The sequence below is a fragment of the Corythoichthys intestinalis genome, chromosome 9, assembly GCF_030265065.1.
Source record: "Corythoichthys intestinalis isolate RoL2023-P3 chromosome 9, ASM3026506v1, whole genome shotgun sequence".
In the NCBI taxonomy this organism is placed as follows: Eukaryota; Metazoa; Chordata; class Actinopteri; order Syngnathiformes; family Syngnathidae; genus Corythoichthys; species Corythoichthys intestinalis.
Genome location: NC_080403.1, coordinates 5,442,800 through 5,465,635, shown reverse-complemented (window position 1 = coordinate 5,465,635; position 22,836 = coordinate 5,442,800). Strand labels below are relative to the sequence as shown.

Here is a 22,836-nt window from a genome sequence, read left to right as displayed (position 1 = left end):
CCCTCCCCACACAGACACACACGCACACTCTCCCAGCCCCGACCCAGCACCGACAGATTCATGTTGACAACATGCCGCTTCCTGTGCCCCCTTCAAAGAAGAGGGAAATTAGAAGATTTTTGGGCCAGCAGCAGCCACTGTAAATAATGTACAAAGACCTACTAGTTGTGGAGGCGGGGGAAACACCACAAATTTTGCTACTTAAACTCCGACCTGCATCAGAGTTAGCATAACATTAAACTGTGTGAACTTGCTAACCTGCAAAACTACTTCGGTCAGCCACATGCAACAATGAAGTCAAGCTAGCCGTCTCTCATTTGGATCATTGTTTGCATTATGTGGAACACGGTGGCTTCAGAGTGCATGTCCCTAAAAGAAATAGGGCGCTATCCAAGAATGAGTCCACTTCAGGGGGACACTGACATGAAGATGAACATGAACTGACATGAAGAAAAAAAACTTAACACACTTTCGTTTGAGTCTAGGGGTGCTCCAGTGTCCCCCAGAAGTGGATCCATTCTTGGATAGCTCCCTTTTTTTTTTTTTTTTTTTAATAAAGGGACTTGCACTTCAAAATGTTTCTTTAGTAGTTTTTGAAAACAAAGGTTTAATCGAATGTTGTATAACCTGAACCAATACAGATGAAAGTTAATAGCAGTCAATACAGATTTATTTTGCATTGATCATTTAAAGTGCGTATGACACCAAAAATCATGTTTATTTCATATTTCACGCGGTGTTTTATGCTCCTGAATGAAATGGACCGCTTGGGTGTGTGTGGAAGCGATCATTTTATATATTCAATTTTTGAATCCCGCACCATGAAAATGAGTTACTTCCGGTGCCAGTCTCGGGTTTAGGATGAATGCGAATGTGACGTAACCTGGGTCAGCGTCTCACACTATAGCATAGCTTTATAGCATGCAGATGGACTGCGGATTCAGCTGATTTTGCGGACTAATTTGTTTATTTTTTGCATCACGCCAGCCAAACGGCTACAGGGTTTTGTAGCTGCACCAGGGAGAGGCGTGTGAGCCTTTTTTGGGTTTCAGAAAGTTCCTGTTCACCCCGAGATGGTCATGGCACATATTTTAATAGGGAGGCGGCTTGCATTTTGTGGCTAACATGCTCCTTGTCCACCTAGAATGCCACTCGGCCGACGGCTTGTCGCACATACCACCGCTGGGAGAGCGCTATACTCGGCTTATTGCCCTTTTTGTGTGCCCGGTGTTCTGTCAAATTTTCCACCCGATCAGAACTTTGTGTTAAAATGGCCGCGAATACTGCGATCACAAAGTAAACACTACAAACTTTCTTTAAATAAAGGACTATTTACTTACGTTTGATCTTGGACAGACATTTAGAAAAGTTCTCCTCAGACACATCCTGCCATGTTAGCTGCACCAACAACGCCGCTCTCTCGCTGTTTACGTCTTCGCCGTGTAGTTAAGCATTAATTTACGCCGTATTCGTGTTGATCGTGTAGCAGCTACGCGCTCCTCCGACATCGGCCGGTTTGTCCGGCGGTAATTCTCCAGCGGCTTCTCCGGCAAACACGCTCTCCTGCCCGCAGCAGGGGGCAAGCTGTACCTTTCTCGCCACCAGGCAGGTTGCCGATCGGCGAAGACAATTGATAACCCCGCCGCCGTGTGACATGATCCCAGGTAGTTTTGAGTGATTTTTCGCTTCAAAAGCCGAGAATAGACTTTGAAACATCACTCGGGTCGGGTTAGCATGTCAGCTAGCTGTCACGCCTCTTGGTTTGTTTACGCTCTCAGAAGCCGGGGCAGGGAAATGACAATAGCCGGACTAATTCCAGTGGCATAAAATATCGTTCAAGAGGTGCGACAGTAAAGGTGAAGTCAACAGTTTTGACCATTATGGAGTAATTTTGCCATGTCGTACTGAATAAATGCATTTTTAATATTTCATATTCTATTTAGCACAAGACTGTTATTTGTCATGACAATACCGTATATTTAGCAATTGGGGAAAAATACTTCGATAAAAAGAATATCCTGTAAAAATATTGGAGTAGAGAGACTGAAACAATGACATTTTGCGTCTCTCTTCATCACATTTTCCTCGCTCTGAATAATTCCCCCTCAATGGGTTTAATTCTAAATCAGATGAAACCGTGACCCTGACGACGTCATCCTCCTGTTGGGGACGCTCGAGCCCTATAATGGTAGGCGTGGTTAAACGGCAGATTAAAACACTAATTTCTCGTCATCTGAGCTTTGCCAAATTGTTGTATATAGTCCAATCGTCTCAAAATATGATTGTAATTCACATAATAATGCTATTTAAGACTTTTTTTCTCCTGTCGTACGCACTTTAACCTATCAATAAATTAGGTTCACATTCGTGACAAATGTAGCCCTGACCACCGTTCAATAATCTGTTGGTCGTTTTAATGCCCCGTCCCCAGCAAAAAGTGTATATGCAGGTTATGCTGTTATAGAGTCCCTACCAATATTGAGACCAAGCCTACGCCCTTGCTATATAAGTAGCGATGGGAAAAACATGCAAAATGAATATTCATTGCCATTACATTTGTTCCACAAAACAAACCTGACAAATATAATAGCCTCCATGACAAGTACTGTATGGTGGTGCTATGATCTGATTGATTTAACTGCATACCCACACACAGATACATAATGATAAGGCAAATCATATCCTATTATTTAACCCAAAAGCTCCTATTTGAGCATGTGAATGCCAGGATTAACCTCTTCCTTTTTCCTCAAGCAACCTTGATGACACTTGAGTAGTTAAAAATGTAAACAAGCTATCATTTCACTGATGATCTCCACAGAGAACGGATGGCATGTTTTCCTGCACTCAGTACAATTGAAGTTTTCTTGCTGACGATGCACATCGTCCTTCTCTCCCTTCGCTAATATTCCTGAAAGCTTTTGGGCCTGGCACGGACGTTTCCCGTCGAGCTTTTGTACAGGTCAGGGCGGGCCTGCGGAAAAGTGTTAAATAGGCAGCAGTAACGAGTACTGTATTAATTGTGCAGGTTTCATAAATCCCTACTCCTATTAGGCAAGCAGTGGAGAAAAAGTGGGGATCTGGATGCGCTGCCAAGGTTTTCACGTGAATGGGCTGCAGGAGATTTTACAACAAAAGTAGACAGATCATGAATTGAGTTTGGGAGTGGGGGGAGCTTTGTCAACCCAAGATGGAGGAAGGGAAAATGTGTGTGTGGAGGGGGTGTCCTTTATTGTGCTTTTGTGATGCAAAGAAAATGGTCCATTTTGTGTGTGAAGGAATGGTGCAGGGACATAATGACACATTTAAAGGTCGAAGGCAGGGATGTCAAACTCATTCTTGTCACGGGCCACATTGTCGTTATGGTTTCCTTCAAAAGGGAGATATGAACTGTGAAAAATAAAAGTCTACCTTTACACTGCAGCGTGTGATGCCTAGTTGATTTTTTTTTTTTTTCTTTTTTTTTTTTTTTTTATCAATTCCAATTTAGTGTTGTTTAGCTGTTAATATTGCAAAAACATCCGACGTAACACATTCAAAACACTTCATTATGTGTTGTAGTGTGTTCAAGGAAGTAAATATGGTGTCTTGGGCACATTTTTGTAGCTTTTTTCTACTTCAATTAACAATTTCCTAACCTGATTCACGTGTTGCATCGAGAAGGAAAAAGTATTTTCTTAGCTAAGTCTGCCACTGCTTATTCGCTCGTCATTTTTGTCGAACAGTGGTGCCATTTTTTTTTACCTCTTAATGCTGTATAAGATACAGACGGAGACGTACAGATGAGCCTTCATACTGCAGACGCATCACATACATATCCAATGTACAGTGAAGAAAACACTGCAGGAGGGAACTTGGCCCACCCATCAGTCAGGTTTCTGGGCTGTTGCTGAAAAACACAGAGTTTGAGCTCCCGCTAAAGGTTTTCTATTAGGTTTAGGTCTGGAGACCATCTAGGCCTTGCTAGAACCTTGTTATGCTCCTTATGGAGTCAGTCCTTGGTTTTCCTGGCTGTGTGCTTTTGGTCATTGTCATGTTGAAAAACCCAGGCACAACCCATCTTCAATGCAAATGATCATCCAAATGATCATAGGCAAACTTATGACGTGCGGTTTTATGCAGGGGAACTTTCCGTTCAATGCTTGATTTTAAACCATGACATCTTAGAGTATTACCAACAGAAACCTTGGAAACGGTGGTCCCAGGTCATTTCAGGTCATTGACCAACTTCTGTCGTGTAGTCCTGTGCTGATTCCTCACCTTTCTTAGGACCCTTGAGACCCCACGAGGTAATAACTTACATGGGGCTCCACTCTGATTGAGATTGTTTAGCTTCTTCCATTTTCTAATGATTGCTCCAACAGTGGACTTTTTTCACCAAACTGCTTGGCAATTGCTCCGTAGCCCTTTCCAGCTTTGTGGAGATGAACAGTTTTGTCCTTGGTGTCTTTGGACAGCTCTTTGGTCTTGACCATGTTACAAGTTTAAGTATTGCTGATTGTATGGGGTGGACAGGTGTCTTTAAGCTGCTATCAACCTCAAAAAAGTGCATCCTATTCAGGATAATACATGGAGTGCAGGTGGACTTTTAATAGGCGGACAAACAGGTCTTTCAGGGTCAGATTTGTAGCTGATAGACAGGTGTTCAAATACTTATTTTCAGCTATATCACACAAATTATTTTAAAAATCATGCATTGTGATTTCTGGATTTTTCTTTAGATTATCTCTCTCACAGTGGACATGTACATACCTACGATAAAAATTTCAGACTTATCCATGATTTTTAAGTGGGAGAACTTGAAAAATAGCTGGGTGTTCAAGTACTTATTTTCTTCACTCTATATGAATATTCAAAAGAGGCCTATGTTGGATTTGAAAAAAATAAAAATGAAATACAGTGGTACCTCTAGATATGAATTCGTTACAGGACCTGGTTTTTAAGTTGATATGGTTGTATGTCGAGCGTGATTTTACCATAAGAATACATTATAATTTGATCATTTCGTTCCACAGCCCAAAAACCTAGCTAAATCCTAAATACTTCAGGTACAATTACTAATAGCAATTACATATCGCAAAACAAATAAATTATAAATAAAAATAATGATAATAATAATATAATACTGGTTATAATAATAATAACACATTAATGGAACGGATCGCGTTCTTATGTGGCAGTTGTATTTTGCATGCTGTTCCTGAACGCACCGTGTGGCTGAAGAGCCAGAGAAGTGCAGTAGAGTGGGAAGTTTTTACTTTTCATGTTCTGTTATTTTTGGCGGTGTATGCGGGGACTGGTGAGCCGCATTGTCTAGCCAGTTCACTCAACCCCACACCACGCTCATATTTTTCTATCATTTCCTTCAATGGTAAGTGTCCCTATTCCTTTTTTCACCACCTGCACTAATCTTCCTGTATGGGACCCATGTTGATTTCGCTCACAAGAAAATCAGCCGTGTGTCCGTCTTGCGGGTAAACAATAAAATTGCGACGTTGTCATAAATCGTCGTATTTCCAGCATCTCGTCATATGTTGAGACAAACGGCGGGTCAAATTTTACGTCTGATGTACAATTCACTCATCAAATTTTTAGGAAGAAACTCAAAAAAATTATCTCAAGACATCTTTTCCTATTGAAATGAACAGAATTTTTAATAGCATTCATTGCGTTTACATTATTTTTAGTGTTAGTCAAAGGCAAAGGCAAATTTATTTATATAGCACAATTCAACACAAGGCTATTCAAAGTGCTTTACATCACATGAAGATCCTAAAAATCACATTAAAATCAATAGAACGTAAAAACAAAGACAATCGAAATAGGAAATAAAATTATACATAAAAATTGCATTTAATCACGAATAGAATTAAAAATAATAATAACAATAATAAAAATAAAACAAATACTTCTACTACTGCTAATAATTAAAATCCGCAATGGAGATAAGCACAAGAGGAATAGAAAGCAAATAAATTGACATTTATAGACAGTTATGGATATGCAGTGTGAAACAAAGGCGTTTTTAGCCCTGATTTAAAGGAGCTAACAGTTTGAGCATACGGTACTTCAGACCTTCAGATAACTTGTTCCAGATGTGAGGAGCATAATAACTAAATGCTGCCTCACCCTGCTTGGTTCTTGTTCTTGGAACATACAGGACACTGGTTCCAGACGACCTTAGAGGTCTAGATGTTTCATAGGAATCTAACAAATCAAGCATGTATTTTGGTCCAAGGCCATTAAGTGTTTTGTAGACGAGCAGTAGTATTTCATAGTCTATCCTTTGACTCACTGGAAGCCAGTGTAACGATTTCAAAACCGGTGTAATGTGGTCCAGTTTCCTTGTATTTGTGAGGACTCTGGCTGCAGCATTCTGTACTAGCTGCAGCTTCCTGACTGATTTTTTATCAAGACCTGTAAATATACCGTTGCAATAGTCCAATCTGCTGCAAATGAATGCATGCATAAAGTGGACCAAAATTAATATCACAAGTGCAATTCTCTTTATTTTGTATAGTTGACTGTAAACTTCAATCGAGAACACAGTATTAGTAGACATGTATTCGAGGCCTCTTATTTTGAACAATTCTTCTCTATCTGCCAAAGTGCTGCTTGTTGTCAATTGACGTTAATAAAAATCACTGTCACAATCAACACTAATTTCTCTGTTTTGTCTCACAAGTCAAAACACATAGAAAATATTCAGATCTTCAGCTTGAAGATAAAATATTGCAAATATATTCTTTACTGTTACCGTGTCTATACTACTGTAACAAATATGATGGAGTTGTAGTTTTGGTTTGATTCTACAAACGAGAAGCATCCTCAAAGTAAAGAGGGAACATTTAAAGGTCAAGTTAAGTCAAGTTAAGAAGACTAGAATTCTTAAAAAAATATGACTCAATACTAGCACGAAATAACATTTCAGCAAAAGCAATGCCATTAATGTATGAAATTAACATAAAACCTTTGTACACATAAAGGATGTTCTCAACGCATAGCTACTGTACCTTCCCCAGTATTGTGTATTCCCATGTAACTGTCGCATTTCTCCGATATGTCAACAATTCATAACCAGCTGTCACCTTCCCGATAATTTGTAGCGCAGAGATGTTGCCAAGCGGAAATCTCTTCTTGCATATAAAAGCTGACTGAAAGGCCTGGATGAATATGGAGCACAAAAGATGTCTTTGAAGGCCACATAGACAAAAGGGTCCCAATGATTTGTGAGTTGCAGTATCTACAGCATCGGCCATATGACACTTTGCACTAAACACTGAAGCAGGAAAACGCATATAACAAATATATTGGATTTTGTCCAGCATTCAAACAGATGCGGTGGCAGTGAGCCAAACACATCTACTGTATGAAAAATACATGCTGTATATCATGATGCAAGAGCTTTATGGATGGATGTGGACAGTAAAATATGATTGCTTTATAGAGACTGTAAGAGCTACTGTATGTTTGATCAAATACAAACACCATAACACTGCAGTTGGAACATCTCAGCTGCTAGACTTTCAGAAATTCATTCACAAGCAGAGCAGTTGGGTAGTCACCACGTGGAATTAATGGACAGACGGACGGACAGATGGATGGATGGATGAATGGATAGATGTAGGGAGAGATGATTGAGTACAAACAAAACTGTACAAACAAAACTATGTTAAACTAGAAATTATTTCTGGAGAAATTACTTTAGGGCTTTGCTGTGTGGAGAAACACATCTTAGCCTCGCCAAGGTTGGTTTGGGGACATTTCCGGGACAATATCAGGTCACTTCCTGTTGGTTTGGGGACATTTGGGGGACCCTGGTCATATCAGATCATTTGGGGCGTCTCCTGGGCATATCAGGTCATTTAGGGACATTTGGGGGGCGTCTCCTGGTCATATTAGTTAATATGTGGACCTTTGGGGGGCGTGTCCTGGTCATATCAGGTAATTTGGGGACATTTGGGGGCGTGTCCTTGTCATGTCAGGTCAGTTGGGGACATTTAGGGGCATGTCCTGATTATATCAGTTAATATGGGGACATTTGGGGGTCGTGTCCTGGTCATATCAGGTCATTTGGGGACATTTGGGAGCTGTGTCCTGGTCATATCAGGTCATTTGGGTGACAATATTAGATCTCTTCCTGTTGATTTGGGGAGATTTGGGGGACACGTCCTGGTCATATAAGGTCATTTAGGGGAGATATCCTGGTCATATCAGGTCATTTGGGGACATTGTGGGGGAATGTCCTGGTCATATCAGGTCATTTGGGGACATTTGGGGGGCGTGTCCTGGTCATATCAGGTCATTTGGGGACGTTTGGGGGCCGTGTCCTGGTCATATCAGGTCATTTGGGGACATTTGTGGGGCGTGTCCTGGTCATATCAGTTAATATGGAGACATTTGGGGGGCATGTCCTGGTCATATCAGTAAATATTTGGACATTTGGGAGGCGTGTCCTGGTTATATCAGTTAATATGGGGACATTTAGGGGGCGTGTTTTGGTCACATCAGGTCATTTGGGGACATTTGGGGGGCGTGTCCTGGTCATATCAGGTCATTTAAGAACATTTGGGGGGCGTGTCCTGGCCATATCAGGTCATTTGGGGGGGTGTCCTGGTCATATCAGTTAATATGGGGACATTTGGGGAGCGTGTCCTGGTAATATCAGGTCATTTGGGGACATTTAGGGGGCGTGTCCTGGTCATAGCAGGTCAATTGGGGACGTTTGGGGGGCGTGTCCTGGTCATATCAGGTCATTTGGGGAAAATTCTGTAAGTAGGGGCACGTTTTCCATAAATGCCCTAATCCATGCCAAGCCCCCCAAAATTAAGACATAAATCATTTATAATGGATTAAGATGCATCAAAACATCATTAGATTTTTGCACAATAAATTATACATAATAATCAAATTTGTTCATAATGTAAAAAAACAAGAATAAAGAATAAACGTTTATACAGTCATGTAAAGCCGTCGGAAAACGAGGGGCGAATGAAGAGGATGCTGGGATACACACATAAACATACAGTAGAGGTCCCTCTTGGCCAATTGGATGCCAGGAATGCTAGGCAATAGCCAATGGCAGCAGCTATAAGTATGTTACGTTCTATAAACTGCGAGTTCAAGTCATACTGTATTTTTGCCTTTCATGTCCAGAAATTTCTTTTGGAAGAAGAGGCAATATTTTCCCGTTGAGGCGTGCCTTAACCTGAAAATTCTGTATGTAGAGACGTTCGTAAGTAGACGTACCACTGTACAATGCACATGGTTGTTTTGTTTTGTTTTCGCTTTAATGCTTTTCCATACAGGTTGTGTTGAATGTATGACAAAGTGCAATGCCAAATTTGCTGTTCAGATTGGCAGCTGGGGGCCTGAACACAGGGAGTTTCCTGTCTTTGCCATGTGCTCAACTATTAGTGGAAGCACTTGTCATTTCAGTATAAATAGCAGATGCCCACATAACTCCAACTGAAATGTCCCTGTCGTCTGTCTGGCAGCAGCAGCCAAGATTGTTAAATTACTCTGAGACCCCAACAGACCTCCACCAAGGCCAAGTAAAAGAAGCCAGCACTTGTGCTCACACTGTGAGGAGATTGTGTACGACGCTGCACAAAGACAGTGAAGTGGTTCATTGCACCAACAGCAAGAAGTTGAGGATTAGCGTGGGCTTCAAGACGCATTCTTCTGATGGCGATCTCTCACAAAGCCGCTTTGATTTTTACAACTTCTCTTTGAGCAAATGATGCTAAAACAGATTGAGCCATGATTAATCAGCTGCACGTAGCCTAACATCATCTATTTACACTCGCCCACACTAAAAGACAGTGGAAGTGATTTGATAGGTTTTGATCAGAGACAGTGCATACCTATTTCTTTCATTCATCTTCCAAGCCGCTTATCATCACAAGTGTTGCGGGGGTGCTGGAGCCTGTCCCAGCTAAGTCTGGGCAATTGGCAGAGTACACCCTGAATTGGTTGGTTGCCAGCCAATCACTGGCAACAACGAGTCAAACCACCATTCACGCACACACTCATAGGGACAATTTGGAGTGTTCAATAAGCCTATTATACATGTTTTGGGATGTGGCAGGAAACTGAAGTACCTGGACAAAACATTCTAAGTCTACATAGATAGGCCAGAGCCTGAGATTGAACCCTTAATCTCAGAATTGTGAGCCGAACGTGCTATCCACTCAACCTAGTTTAGTAGATAAATCGCTACTTATTTATTTTACATCTTTCAGTTTGCCGCAAGAGTTCAAAATGATTCAGTGGGTAAATCATTGTTGCCTCTGTGTGTACGCTCGTATGTAGAGACTCAAACAATGGCAAGGCAAGGCATCTAAAGTCTTAGGGAAACAACTTCTTAGGGAATATTGTCTTTTAGAGGGGCACCACCAAATGAGGAAATATTAGATTGTTTTGGTTTGCCGTGGTGTACAACAACGGCATTTAATCGTAATTAGAGCAGCATGAAAAATGTTTGGACATACTTAAAGTGTCCAAAAAACAGTGGCATGTAAAGGTTTGGGTGCCCTGTTTATACCCAAACTTTTTTTTTCATGACACTGTAGTGTTAGTGTCTGCTATACAGATATGAATAGAGAACTTCAAAGCAGTTATCATCATATCACAATCACCGAGTTGAGTGTCGTGTGACCTCCGGCAAGATTCCCAACAAAGCTTGGCCACATTCAAGAGTCAGTGAGTCACTGCAGCATCTGATTACAACACTTTGGGGCAAGATGCCTCATCATGGTGCTTTTGAGAACGTGTCATCTGAACTGCTTAATGGATATGTATTATTCATACAGGAGAGTCAGTTTCCCTATATTTGTTTGATGAATAATAAAGTATGCTCTCAGGATGAAATCTATTGAGCTACTGGTGAGGTTGTGATACTGATATCCTGATTTATGGAAATTGGATCCATTATGTGCTATGTACTTTTGATATGTTTACATTTAGATTGTTATTATTGTTTTGTTTTGTTTTGTTTTGTTTTAATATATTGCACATTTACTGTCTTGAAGGAGCCTTTGTCGAACTTTTTAAGCTGTACATTATACTTCAACATTCAAATACAGATGTCTAACTATTTTAACCTGCCTGTGAGTGTCAGTGCATCACGATATATCTCTACCCACTCCCTGGGGTGGGAACTATTTTAGGCCAATGATTAAAAAAGATGCTCCTGCGGCTGCTGCTGTTGTTGTTGTTGTTGTGTTAAAGCTATGCACTCACTTGGTGGCGGTGAACAAATAAAAAGACAATTTAATACCGCTAACATTATGAAGTTAGCAGCACTGAAGTCCATTCCATTGTGCACCTAATATTGAAGCCAGTGAGAGTAAATACATGGACTTAAGCGTTTCTAACAATATTTTTCTAAAAATATCAGCGAGTCATCCATACGTAGCGGTGGAGTGATGTTACCACCAGTTACATTACACATCATCCATGCCATCGCTTTCTTGACTCCTCAGGTCCTCCTGCAGGGAAGCAATGGGACACTTTTGGCTCAGAGTCACATTTTAAAATAAGGTGCAGTCATGCTGGTGGAAAATGAATTTACAGTGTTATTTTTTTTCACAGTTGCATTAGAGAGTGATCTCAGTATTGGTATGTGCAGGCGACAGTGTGACTGTGGTATGGCTAAAGCGAGAAGTCAGCAGTTAAAAATGGAGGAATACTTATATCGGGAGGGTGTTAATGTATTTGTATGTTGTTGTTATGTTTAATCAATTGTTATGAAAAATGTATAATAGAACAAATAATGGAACTTTCATCATCTACTTTTGCCAGTGACTTACTGTATTTTTCGGACTATAAGTCGTAGTTTTTTTCGTAGTTGGCTGGGGGTGCGACTTTATGTGTGAAATCATTAACACATTATGATATCATTTCACATATTATTTTGGTGTTTTGGAGTGACACTGATGGTTTGGTAAACTTGTTAGCATGTTCTTTATGCTATAGTTATCTGAATAACTCTTAATAGCTATGGCCACGTTCACGTTCGCCCTTTGGCAATGTGTGTTCAATTGTATTATTGACTTTTTTATATTGAAATACATGCTTTTAGTTTGTGGCGATTTCACGCCCACGTGGGGGCGCACTCGCACTTGTTTACGTGAAGAAAAGCGCTCACACACCAGAAGAAGACCGACAGCTACGTAGCTCTGAGTGAGTGGGCGAGTTAGCGAGAGAGGAACACAGCTGCGAACCTACGTTCATTGTTTATGCTTGTAAAATATCTCTCCAGAGGCAACGCCTGTGTATCATCTTTTCTGTTGTTGTTGTGTGTTTTCCACCCGCGATCGGACACTTCGAGCCAGTTGTTTGTTTGAACGATGCGCTAATGCTAGCGAACACATGCTAACCGTTTGTGTCATGTCATTGCTGTAAAAGCACCTAATTATTATTTATTTACGTCGAGGACGAAATTGATTCAGCAAAATATACGGACGTCCAGCATCGTCATTTGGGAGTTTAGCCCGCTTATTAGCCAGGACCGAGCCGTAGCATCCTGGTGAGGACAGTATAGTCGCATTTCGTTGTTCATGCACTGTACAGTGTACACTGTACACTTATTCAGCATGTTGTTCTCTAGTGTATTTTTATATTAAGTTGCCTTTCAAGATGACATGTCTGTTCTATGTGTTTGGATTTTATCAAGTAAATATCCACCAAAAATGTGACTTACACTCCGGTGCGACTTATATATGTTTTTTTTTTCTCTTGGTTGGGCATTTTATGGCTGGTGCGACTTATACTCACGTGCGACAGTCCGAAAAATACGGTAGTAACGGGCAGAAAAAAAATGAATGCTCTCACACTAAATGGATGTTGGTACAGTAACCGGGGTATCCACCTGTTGCTATTCATACAATAGAAAGTATGCTGATTTGTACTGAATAGAGAATATATGTCTGTAATTATCATTTTGATTATCAAATGCAAAACGAGAACGTCATGACAAAAACAGTTCAGTAAATGTCATGTGTTCTGCGATGATTAGCAGATATGTATTTTGCTTTTCCTTTCAAGTATATTTTTATTTTTTTATATAAGGAGCAGTTTCATAAAGAGAACGTTTATGCTTGGCTGCTTGTCAGTTACTGCTAGTTGTATTACTTGTATTGATGGCGACAGAGAGGATCTGCATAGGCCCACTTCAAATCCAAATAGCGCTTAATAGGCTTTCATAATCAAACGGCAACTGAGAGCCGACTGCCAATCTGATTTCGGTATACATAAGTGAACTCAAGTGTACGGGAATATTATGACGCCTTCAATAAAATGACCTTACATCTGCTGATATATCTCATATGCTGTCATATACCCACGTCTACCCATTCAGTCTATTAGCTCAGTGCACAATAAACCCCTCCACTCACTTGAATTATGGATGTCTCGACAATGATTTGGATCAACAATGTGGCAGCGCAAATCCAATGGCAGCTTTTTCTCTCACTCATGATATCCCAGAGACGAATTTAATTCGTTCCAGGACATGGTTTTTAAGTCGAAATGCTCATATGTCGAGCGGGATTTTCCCATAAAAATACATTATAATTCAATGAATTCGTTCCACAGCCCAAAGACCTACACTGAATCCTTAATTAAAACTGCAGGCACAATTACTAATGGCAATTACATGTGGCAAAACAAATAAATTATAAATACAAATTGCAATAACAATGATATAATTCAGGTAATAATAATAATGAATGAATGTAACGAATCGGGTTTTAATGTGGCAGTTGTGTTTTGCAAGCTGTTCCTGAACGCAGCGAGTGACTGACGTGAGAGTGAGAGAGTCAATTTAGAGTGGGAAGTTTTACTTTCACTTTTCATGTTCTGTTGTTGTTGGCGTGAGGGGGGGGGGGGGGGGGGGGCTGTGTTGTCTAGCCAGTTCACTCAAACACACATCACGCTCATATTTGTTAATCATTTCTGCTGGATCTTATTTTGTTTCTCCCATCCAAAAACAGCCGTTTCGGTCCAAATTTATCATGCTCGTACCTCGTGCACAATGGCAGTACACACGCATGCTGGATATTTTACGTACTACTACTGAGCTACTACAATCTCAGTGTTCTATTTCACCTACAGTGTGTGTGGGAGTTTTTATATTGGAAATAAAAGCGCCCGAGTATTATAATGCATATCCACACAGCTAGATGGTGCAATGACAGACACAAACACATTTGAAAACTTAAAGGTCCAATAAGCCTCGGTTTAACAACCACTTTTCACAACACTTAAATTAATTTGCACACAAATCCCCAAAAGCGCTCTGCACGGCGTGAAGTAAACTTCCTTCGTTTTTAGTTTTGTTTTCCACGTTTGTCAGCTAATTTTAGAAACTGTTTTGAGAGGATGGCAAAAAGAAAAAAAGACGAGGAGTATCATACTTTTCAGCAGGAATGGACAGAGGAGTTTGCCTTTGTGGAGAGAGCAGGTTCTGCGTTGTGTCTAATATGCAATGATAAAATTGTATATATATGAAAAGGTCAAATATAAAGCGGCACTTCGACACCCGCCATACTACTTTTGCATCAAAATATCCTGCGGGGGAAAACAGGAAGAAAGCATGTCAAGAGCTACTATCAAGAGTGGAAGCTAGTCAGCAGCAATTTCGTGTTTGGACCCAACAAGGTGACTGGAATTCGGCTGGCTTTGCTGGCACTTTAGCAATTGTGAGAAACGGAGAGCCATTCACAGATGGAGAATATGCCAAAGCAATCGTGCTTGATGTTGCCAATGAACTTTTTGACGACTTTTCGGATAAAGACAAGATAATTAAACGGATAAAAGACATGCCTCTGTCGGCAAGAACTGTTCACAATCGTACCATCATGATGTCAAATAGAATTGAGGCAACGAAAGTGAAGGACATAAATGCGGCTCCATTTTTCTTTCTCTAGCTTTGGATAAGCCAACAGACGTAAGCAATTTATCCCAGTTCAGCGTGATTGCAAGGTTTTGACTATGAAAGGGACAACAAGAGGGAAGTCCTTCACTGAGTTCGTTAATAAAAAAAAAAAAAATCTACCGATTGATAAATTTGTTTCGGTGTCTACTGATGGTGCTCCGTGCATGGTGGGGAAGAACAGGATTCGTGGCACTTCGTGAACATGAAAAGAGACGCATCCTAAGTTTCTCAAAGCCTCATGAAGCTTAACCCCACCAAGTATCAACCAAACTGCGAAGCCAGCAGCAAAACCATGCAGCACCGGAAGTCGCATTAATGGTAAGAAATGCTAATCATTGATTAGCAACAGCACAACAATGTTATTTAGAATAATTCAGAGACCTTTTGTACTTTAAAAGTGTTGAAATTACATAAAATGCACACATTACTTGTATTTTTATTTTTAAACATATTGTATGGCTCTCGCGGAATTACATTAAAAAATATGTGGTGTTCATGGCTCTCTCAGCCAAAAAGGTTCCCGACCCCGATTTAGAGAATGGAACTGGACAGAAAATTGGATGGATGGATGGATGGATGGATGGATGGATGGATGGATGGATGGATGGATGGATGGATGGATGGATGGATGGATGGATGGATGGATGGATGGATGGATGGATGGATGGATGGATGGATGGATGGATGGATGGATGGATGGATGGATGGATGGATGGATGGATGGATGGATGGATGGATGGATGGAAAGAAGAACAGATGTTGTAGTGATACAAAAACATGACTGAATATACCGTCATTTCCCGAATATGACGCGCACTTTTTTTTCCCGAAAATCAACTTGTAAAATCATGGTGTGCATTATACACAGGTACAGAGATGGAGACAGAAATATCTATATATATATTTATATAGAGACCGATTTTTTTATTTACACGGCCATGTTGGGTTGAAGAAAACATATGCGGCGATCCGTTGCCGAACATTACGGTACATGACTTCACCATTTTGTTTCGGTAATACTTCACTCTGATCGGTCGAAAGATTTCGTCTGTGTTAAATTCTGCTTTTTACACTCTTCATAAAGCACAGAATTTAGTTTCTTGAGCTCATTTGAGTCAACGTTTATTGCAACTCAGCAACTCAGTCCATAACAAACGTAACACAACACAGACTTCCTGTGTCCGTCAACTATATCTGTCCCTCGGGAAACTCAAACCCAAATAACAATAGTTCCTCTTGTTAGTCAACAGCGATGCACTCTTCTTTGCGCTCCTCACTTTTATTTTACCGTATCAATCCATGGAAGAAACATTTATTCATCATGATGAAACGAGCAAGTTATACAGCAGCCTTTAAAAGAAAAGTCACATCTGTCTTGTTTTGGTTCTGATTCTGGTAAGTTGGAGAAGTTGTCAGATCATATTATTACCGTGCATATTGTCAGTTTACGGTAATGTTTTGAACTACCAATGTGCTATGCTTGTGCTGTGTTTCACCATTCAGTAAAATGACATTTCTGTATCTGTACACGAGCTCTGTTTTCTTGTATTCTTCTAGTTACTGGTGCTAAAATTAGGGTGCACGTAATACACGGGTACAAAAATTTTCCCTAGATTTTACAAGTAAATTTGGGGTGCACGTTATACACAGGTGCACCTTATATCTGGGAAATTACGGTACATTACATTCTACCTAATGTAAATAGCGTTGCTAACTGATATGACCACAATTACCATCGGGACACCACATGGAGAGCAGATCTTGAATTGGTTTACACTTGTATAGCGCTTTCCTACCTTTACAGCGCTTTGATTTCTTCATTCACCTTCTGATGACGCAGCATCAGGAGCAGTGTAGGGTTCATTATCTTTCTCAAGTACACTTCGACATGGTGACCAGGTTGGGGAAATAGAACGTCTATCGTATTTTCCATTATGTGTTAGCATTCAAAACCATATTCGAGGATTTGTTGACTATGCCAAACTGCTGCCTGTTGTGAAAATGAGTTAAGTTAAATGTCACTATACAGTGCATGTATCTAAATGTTTTTCCTTTCCCAAAAAAATCGTACAAACAACATCTCAGAGGGGATCTCATTAGTCGGATCATTCCACTCGCAGGGCACCACTGTAGAGTATCCCTTAATTTTATTATCATGTCAGTGATTGTTTTTCAACCACGCAAATTATTTCATGATTCCACTTTGTGATTGGTGGTTCATGGGAATAAAAAACTTTACAAATCAAAACTCAGAAGAACTGAAGAAAAAGGATTCCTTGCCTGTCTGGAACAGGTGCACATGAAAGTTGTAAACTCACCAGCTCTGGGGCTCTGGGGTGAGCTGCTGGTGTAGAGCGAGAGAGAAGCCAAAGAAGGTGCCACGGTCTCCCAGCTTGTGCAGCGTGTGAGTAGTATCCAGGTTGAAAGTCCACACGTGGTTGAATAGAGTCAGCAGAGCCCAGAGAAGACTCATCCTGGTCACAAGGTGTCCACCCAAGGCCGCTTGTGCCATGCTGCAGCTTCAAGAGCAGAGTTAGAAGATCTTCCAGTGATACCGAGGAGGAAATCCTGCTCCTGCGGCGGGAAATCCTCTTCTTGCGGCTTTTGGTGCAGTGAGTGTGGAAGGGGGAGCAGCCTGTGCTCAATGTGCTCCCGTAGGCTACCAGAGTGCAAGTGTGCAGTACACGCCTCCTCCCCTCTCCTCCTCCTCTGTTCACCCGAGGGAGATGAGGGAGGACAAGTGCCTTGAATAGCGCCACTCACTCCTCCCCCCTCCATCCTTGTACACACACATATGCACATGCACGCACACACACACGCTCTCAGCTGACAGCAGCACTCAAGGGACTGCTGCCAAAATACCAGGCAAGGTTGTCAAGGTACTTGGAGGCGATTGAATAGAGACTGAGTGGGTGAAGAAAAAATAAATATATAAAAATACACTAGAGATTTATGTATCTGCCGGTTCACACGGTCCAAAAGACTTCACTCATGATATGAACTCATTGAAATGCTTAGAAATAGGCAGTTCGATTGTTTTGGAAAACTTTGGGAAAGTTTTCCCATAGCATCATGATACTTTTCAGTGTAATCCTTGCTTTAAAGAGGGTAACGCATTGCATAGTAGTGTATAGAAAAAGTTTTCTTTTTTTCTTTTTTTTTTAAATGTTATGTATAATATTTCATTTTATATTATAGTGAATAGAATTATGCAAAACATGTATTTAATGTATTTCATGTCGATTTAATGTGTCCTTATCTGATAAAAGGATATTGTAGCATTGTATATTCATACTAAATCAATAGATACTTTTAAAGTTGTTGACACACCTCCTAATTTTCAGTCCAAACTGTTCACATCCAAGTAAAAGGTTGAAATGAAAAGGACGAAGAATAAGTGTTAACTGAAAAAGGTTAAAATTTATTTAAAAATTAAAAAATAATAAATAAATAAATTAAAAAATAAATTAAAAACATAAATAAATAAAAACATTCTCTACTTGTACCATCCCATATGGAAGAAGTAGCCCCCCCCCCAATGAAATGTGTGTGTGTGTGTTATATATATATATATATATATATATTTATATTTATATTTATATTTATATTTATATATTTATTTTAGGGCTGTCAAATGATTAAAATTTTTAATTGAGTTAATTACAGCTTAAAAATTAATTAATCGTAATTAATCGCAATTAATCGTTATTCAAACCATCTATAAAATATGCCATATTTTTCTGTAAATTATTGTTGGAATGGAAAGATAAGACACAAGATGGATATATTAAATATATATGGATACATTCAACATACGGTACATAAGGACTGTGTTTTTTTTTGTTATAACAATAAATCAAGATGGCATTAACATTATTAACATTATGTTAAAGCGATCCATGGATAGAGACTTGTAGTTCTTAAAAGAAAAATGTTAGTACAAGTTATAGAAATTTTATATTAAAACCCCTCTTAATGTTTTCATTTTAATAAAATTTGTAAAAATTTCAATCAAAAAATAAACTAGTAGCCTGCCATTGTTGATGTCAATAATTACTTACACAATGCTCATGGGTGCTGAAGCCTATAAAATCAGCCGCACCCAAGCACCAGCAGAGGGCGGCAAAACTCCATAAAACACAACAAGTGAGCGTTTCACTGTACTGTCATTTAGATCTGTCTGAGCGGGGCATCTGCATTAATTGTGTCAAATATTTTAATGTGATTAATTTAAAAGATGAATTAACGTCAGTTAACGCGATAATTTTGACAGCCCTAATTTATTTATATGGTGGAAAACGCAGACAAGGCTGAAAAAGCAGTTTCTGCTCTTGCACCCCTCCTTAAAATAAACTGCTGTTTTAAGCCAAAAGAACTGCTGTGTTTGATAGCACAATATGTCTATATGCTGCCATAGCAGATTCATGGTGCATTAAGCCCCCGAACTATTTTTAATTTGTCCGTTTTACCCTGTTTACAGACGTCGCGCAACCGCTTTTGTTTCAACCTAGCCATAAAAAGAAGGTAAGTAATCATATTTATTACTCGAAATGTCTGACATTTTTAGCTTAGAATCAATAATTGATGTCTAATATTTAGTTGAAAAATAAAAAACGACTTTAAAAAATTAGTAATTCGTACATTTTAAACTATTAACAAATTACATCACAATGGAAAAATTGGCGTCTGTAAAAAGTCAGATATCTACTTTATGGCTTATTATATATAAGTCTGATTATATGACTGACTTATATGACTGATTATCACTTAATTGTATTTTTATTCGTTACTGTCACATTTTTTCTAATATTTTAGATGATAAGTAATTGATCCAAACAAAGAAAAATTGAAAAAAAAATCGTTTAAAAAGGTAAATATATGAAAAAGAACATTTTGTCCACTCCTGGATGTCTGCGATTTCTGCATCGTGACCCTTGTTATATTACTATGTTTCACCCATAAAATCCCCCAAAAATCCAGCTGTGGCTATTCACATCTGTGTCTTGACAATAAGTATGTGATAATATCTCGTCAAAATCGTGGCGTCTTTAATTCTGCTAGCTAATGCTCAATTTCTTCCAGAAAACAATTGCAATAGCAAATGCTTTGGTAGTAATATCTTCATTTATTTTGCTTGCAATGAAAAAACACAAATGAGAATGAAAAATGAAAAATCATTATCATTTTGCACAAAACTCCAAAAATGGGCCGGACAAAAGTATTAGCACCCTCCGCCTAATACTTGGTAGCACAATCTTTAGACATGATAACTGCGAACAACCGCTTCCGGTATACATCATTGAGTTTCTTACAATGCTCTGCTGGAATTTTAGACCATTCTTCTTTGGCCAACAGCTCCAGGTCTCTAAGATTTGAAGGGTGCCTTCTCCAAACTGCAATTTTCAGATCTCTCCACAGGTTCTATGGGATTCAGGTCTGGACTCATTGCTGGCCACTTTAGAAGTCTTTAGTGCTTTCTCTCAAACCATTTTCTAGTGCTTTTTGAAGTGTGTTTTGGGTCATTGTCCTGCTGGAAGAACCATGGCCTCTGAGGGAGACCCAGCTTTCTCACACCGGGCCCTACATTATGCTGCAAAATTTGTTGGTAGTCTTAAGACTTCATAACGTCATGCACACGGTCAAGCAGTTCAGTGCCAGATTCAGCAAAGCAACCCCAAAACATCGGGGCCATTGGCTTTACACTTATTGATGACACTGCGCACGGTAGACACAGGAACATTCAGGTCTTTGGAGATGGACTTGTAGCCTTGAGAATCCCCATGCTTCCTCACAATTTTGCTTCTCAAGTCCTCAGACAGTTCTTTGATCTTCTTTCTTTTCTCCATGCTCAATGTGGTACACACAAGGACACAGGACAGAGGTTGAGTCAACTTTAATCCAATTTAACTAGCTGCAAGTGTGATTCAGTTATTGCCACCCCCTGTTATGTGCCACAGGTATGTTACAGGTGCTGTTAATTGGGGTGGCGTGGCTCAGTGGTAGAACAGTTATCCTCCAACACATAGGCTGTGGGTTCAATTCTCCACCCTGATGAACTCACCTAACTGTCCTTCAGCAAGATACTGAACCCCACATTGCTCCTGGTGCTGCCTCACCATTAGGCAGATGGCAAGATAGTGTAAAGCACTTTGAGGGCCTTGAAAAGTGGAAAGGCGCTATACAAGTATACCACCATTTAATTTGAGAAGCATCACATGATTTTTCAGCGGCTGCCAATACTTTTGTTGGGCCCAGTTTTGGAATTGTGTAAAACAGGGGTGTCCAAACTTTTTGCAAAGGGGGCCAGATTTGGTGTGGTAAAAATGTGGTGGGCCGACCTTGGCTGACGTCTTTTATGTATAACAATATATTTAAGCAAATTTTAGCAAGCCATTCTGTGCATCACATTAGCTTTATTTATTTATTTTTTTATTAATAATTTCAACAACCTCACAACTAGCCTTTGTGGCGTTCTCTTTCGACTCGGGCTCTTGCGAATTATTGCTGCTATGAAATTAAACTAGCTTCAAGTTGCTTCAATTTCTCGCCACGTATCTTGCCTGTAATCTTGTCGTACATATCAACGTGAACTGTTTAGTAATATCGCCTCACATTGAACTCTTTGAAAACAGCGACTGTCTCTTTGCAAATAAGGCAGACAGTTGTGTATTTTAGTGAAGAAGTAAGTCCAATTTCCACCTATCCTTGAAGCGCCAGCCGTCGCAGTCAACTTTCTTTTTTTGTTGATTGTCGCCATTTTAGAAAATTGGAAGTAAAGGGTCACACGGGGTAATGTTGCTTAGAGTGCTGCTGCCTTTTCGTGGGTAAATGAGGAGCAGCATTTAGTGTGTAAGATATTTCATATGCTGGTAGCAGTACTGCTGACCAATTTATTAAGTCTGTGTGTGGGCCAGACGTTATTGATTTTATGACAGAGGCTGGGGGCCAGATGAAATTTGACCACGGGCCGCATTTGGCCCCCGGGTCAGACTTTGGACATGTCTGGTATAAAAGGATAATGATTTATTTTTCATTCTCTTTCTGTTTTTTTCATTGCAAAAAAAAGATAAATGAAGATATTACCAAAGCACTTTCAAATGCAATCATTTTCTGGGAGAAATTGATCATTTTCTGACAGAACTGCAGCGGTGCCAGTACTTTTGGCCAGCAGTGTAACAAATTACCAGTTACACCCACATTCTTACCAAGGACAATTTTTTGTTCGATTTCCACCGTTCTACCCCAGCATTAAACAGGATGGTGATTGTGTTATAATTTCTAACATCGCTCATGACGTACGTGGATTCACACAGGAAAAAAATGCTGAATGTAAAAGATATTGAACAGGAAGTACACACACAAACATGCACATGCACCATGGAGACAATCTGGTCTAGATCAAGCGTCTATGTAGAGCCACAAAAAATTGGACTTGTGCAGTTCCTGTGAGAGGAGAAAATGGTGGGAAAGGTCTGTCCACACATAGTAGACTGTTACAATGACTTTACATCCCAGTTGTGCATTGTCAGCTGCAATTGCTCTGCTAGGACCACCTGAGTAGTGCGCGTTTGCAGCTGTCACCTCAACTGTTGCATGCAATAAACCATCATGGGTGTCGTTTGTAAAATAGTTTTATATGAGAGTTAATATGCTTGTTGCAAGTTACAGTGGTATGAAAAAGTATTCGAACCTTTTGGAATTTCTCACATTTCTGGAAAACAAATACCATCAAATGTGAGCTGATCTTTGTCAAAATCACACAGATGTAAAAACAGTGTCTGCTTTAACTAAAGCCAGGTTTAGGTTTTCATAGGTTAGGTTTTCATAGGTTTTCATATTTTAATGAGGATAGCATGCAAACAATGACAGAAGTAGGGAAAAGTAAGTGAACCCTC

General features: G+C 39.8%; 1 protein-coding gene across 4 annotated transcripts in view; it reads right to left on the bottom strand.

Annotated features, from left to right (window-relative positions):
- The window catches only part of itga7 (integrin, alpha 7), an 84,341-nt gene extending 66,738 nt beyond the window's left edge, over window positions 1-17,603 (bottom strand). For all 4 annotated transcript variants that reach the window (XM_057846305.1, XM_057846306.1, XM_057846307.1 and 1 more), the window contains exon 1: window positions 17,260-17,603. In XM_057846305.1, the coding sequence (XP_057702288.1) occupies window positions 17,260-17,453 (194 nt within the window). In that variant the 5' untranslated portion in view covers window positions 17,454-17,603. The remainder of the gene's footprint in view (window positions 1-17,259) is intronic.
- Window positions 17,604-22,836: the final 5,233 nt, after the last annotated feature.